This window comes from Chiloscyllium plagiosum, chromosome 48, assembly GCF_004010195.1.
Source record: "Chiloscyllium plagiosum isolate BGI_BamShark_2017 chromosome 48, ASM401019v2, whole genome shotgun sequence".
Lineage (NCBI taxonomy): Eukaryota > Metazoa > Chordata > Chondrichthyes > Orectolobiformes > Hemiscylliidae > Chiloscyllium > Chiloscyllium plagiosum.
In genome coordinates this window covers 9388249-9390868 of record NC_057757.1, presented here as the reverse complement: position 1 = coordinate 9390868, position 2620 = coordinate 9388249, and the positions used below count along the sequence as shown (strand labels likewise).

The 2620-nt window shown below is 47.8% G+C and overlaps 1 protein-coding gene across 1 annotated transcript in view; it reads right to left on the bottom strand.

The window, feature by feature from the left end:
* LOC122544415 (phospholipase D1-like) overlaps positions 1-2620 on the bottom strand; it is a 71502-nt gene that overhangs the window by 3425 nt on the left and 65457 nt on the right. The window contains exon 20 of the mRNA XM_043683664.1: positions 930-1084. Coding sequence (XP_043539599.1) covers positions 930-1084 — 155 coding nt within the window. The remainder of the gene's footprint in view (positions 1-929; positions 1085-2620) is intronic.

Sequence of the window (2620 nt, the reverse complement as noted above, 5' to 3'; positions counted from 1 at the left end):
CATTTGCCAGCACCCGGCCCATATCCCTCCAAACCCTTCCTATTCACATATCCATCCAGATGCCTTTTAAATGCTGTAATTGTACCAGCCTCCACCACTTCCTCTGGCAGCTCATTCCATACACGCACCACCCTCTGTGTGAAAAAGTTGCCCCTGAGGAACCTTTAGAAATCTTTCCCCTCTCACCCTTATCCCCTTTCCCCCACCCCCCTGGTCTCCCCCACCCCAGGGAAAATACCTTGTCTATTTATCCTATCCATGCCCCTCATGATTTTATAAACCTCTATGAGGCCACCTCTCAGCCTCTGACGCTCCAGGGAAAACAGCCCTGGCCTGTTCAGCCTCAGGGATTGGTGAGTAACTCACCTCCTGACTCCCAAAGCCTGTCCACCGTCTGTAAAGCACAGGTCAGGGGTTTGATAGAAGACTCCCCACCCAGTTCGATAGGTGCAGCTCCAACCACACTCAAGAAGCTCAACCCCATCCAGGACAAAGCAACTGACTTCATTGGCGTGGCATCCAGAAACATTCATTCCCTCCACCATCAACGCTCAGCAGCAACAGGGTGTACTATCGACAAGACACACTTCTGACAGTCCCCCAGGCTCCTCAGACAACACCTTCCAAAGCCTTGCCCACTTCCACCTCAAAGGACAAGGGCAGCAGATACATGGAAACACTCCCCTCTGCAAGTTCCCCTCCAAACCACACACCGTCCTGACTCGGAAATATATCGCTGTTTCTTCAGTATCGCTGGGTCAAACTCTTGGAATTCCATCCGTAATGGCAGATGGACTGCAGCCGTTCAAGAACACAGCTCACTGCTACCCTCTCAAGGGCAACTAGGGACAGGCAGCCAATGCCAGCCAACTGGATACCAACATCCCTTCAGGGAGTTAAAGGAAAGGAAAGATGGATCAACTCACTTACTTGAAACACTGGAGTCGAAGGTGCCGGGCGAATCTTCCAGCTTGGTATTCTTCACCATCCATCACAGATTCCTCCATCTCAGTGTCTTCCACAAGAACAGCCATCTCGCTGTCCCGTTTCCCCAACAAACTTCGGTCGTTGATGTTTGCTGAACCTGGGTGTGGGACAGCAGGCCATCAGAGCTGATCCCCGACAGGCCCAAAGACCAGTTGGCTTGCTCAACCCATTCCTTCGCAGCACTGTCCACAAATGGGCAGCAACTCCCACCGCACTCCCCCTCTCCCACCCACGTCCCCCATGTGGGCCAATTCAGAACAATGGGCGGGACAATCTCTCTCTCTCTAAAAGGGAGATGAGGAGGCTGTTCTCGTGACCTTGGAGGACCCTGTGTGGGACAGCTCACAGCACAGGAACAGATCAGGGCATAGTTTTTAAGTGTATCCTTACTGTAAGTCTACAATCGTAGGTAGAGTGAGTTCTTTCTTGATTATATATTTTATCAAGATCTGTCTCTTGATTAACCTTTAACATATAAGCCATAAGTACAAAGTTAGGTTGTCAAAGGATATGGATCAGCTGCAGATATGTGCAGAGAATTGGCAGATGGAGTTTAATCTGGATAAAAGTGAGGTGATGCACTTTCTGAGATCAAATATGAAGAAAAAGTATACAATTCATAGCAGGACCCTGAACAACATTGATGTCCAGAGGGATCTTGCAGTTCAAGTCTATAGCTCCTTGAAACTGGTCACACAATTAGATTGGATGGGAAAGAAGGCATATAGATAAGTCCCCTGGGCCTGATGGCATTTATCCTAGGATTCTCTGGGAAGCAAGGGAGGAGATTGCAGAGCCATTGGCCTTGATTTTTATGTCCTCATTGTATACAGGAACAGTGCCAGAAGACTGGAGGCTAGCAAATGTGGTTCCCTTGTTCAAGAAGGGGAGTAGGGATAACCCTAGTAACTATAGGCCGGTGAGTCTCACTTCTGTTGTGGGCAAAGTCTTAGAGAGAATTGTAAGGGATAGGATTTATGCACATCTGGATAGGAATAATGTGATCAAGGATAGTCAGCATGGTTTTGTGAAGGGCAAGTCGTGCCTCACAAACCTTATTGAATTCTTTGAAAAGGTGACAAAGGAGGTTGATGAGGGGAAAGCGGACTTTAGTAAGGCGTTTGATAAGGTTCACCATGGTAGGCTACTTCAAAAAATACGGAGGTATGGCATTGAGGGTGAGTTCTTTACGCAGAGAGTTGTGAATGTGTTGCCAGCGGTGGTGGTGAAAGCAAAGTCATTAGGGACATTTAAGCGACTGCTGGCGATGCACATGGACAGCAGTGAATTGAGGGGTGTGTAGATTTGTTTATCTTAGGTATTAATTCTTGGCACAACATCATGGGCCAAAGGGCCTGTTCTGTGTTCTACTTTTCTGTGTTCTATGTGAAGTTATAGACTTTGCTATGAAACAAAAAGCAGAAAGGAGGTGCATTGTGGTGATACATTGGGATGCTGCAGATCAGAGTCGAAAAGTGTGACACTGGAAAAGCACAGGCAGCATCTGAGGAGCAGATGAGTTGTCGTTTTGGGCATGAGCCCTTCATTAGAAAAGATATGTGGATGTCTTTCTATGCCAGTCGTCATACAGGTGCAGCAAGCAATGAGCAAGGCAAGTGGAATACGACCAAGA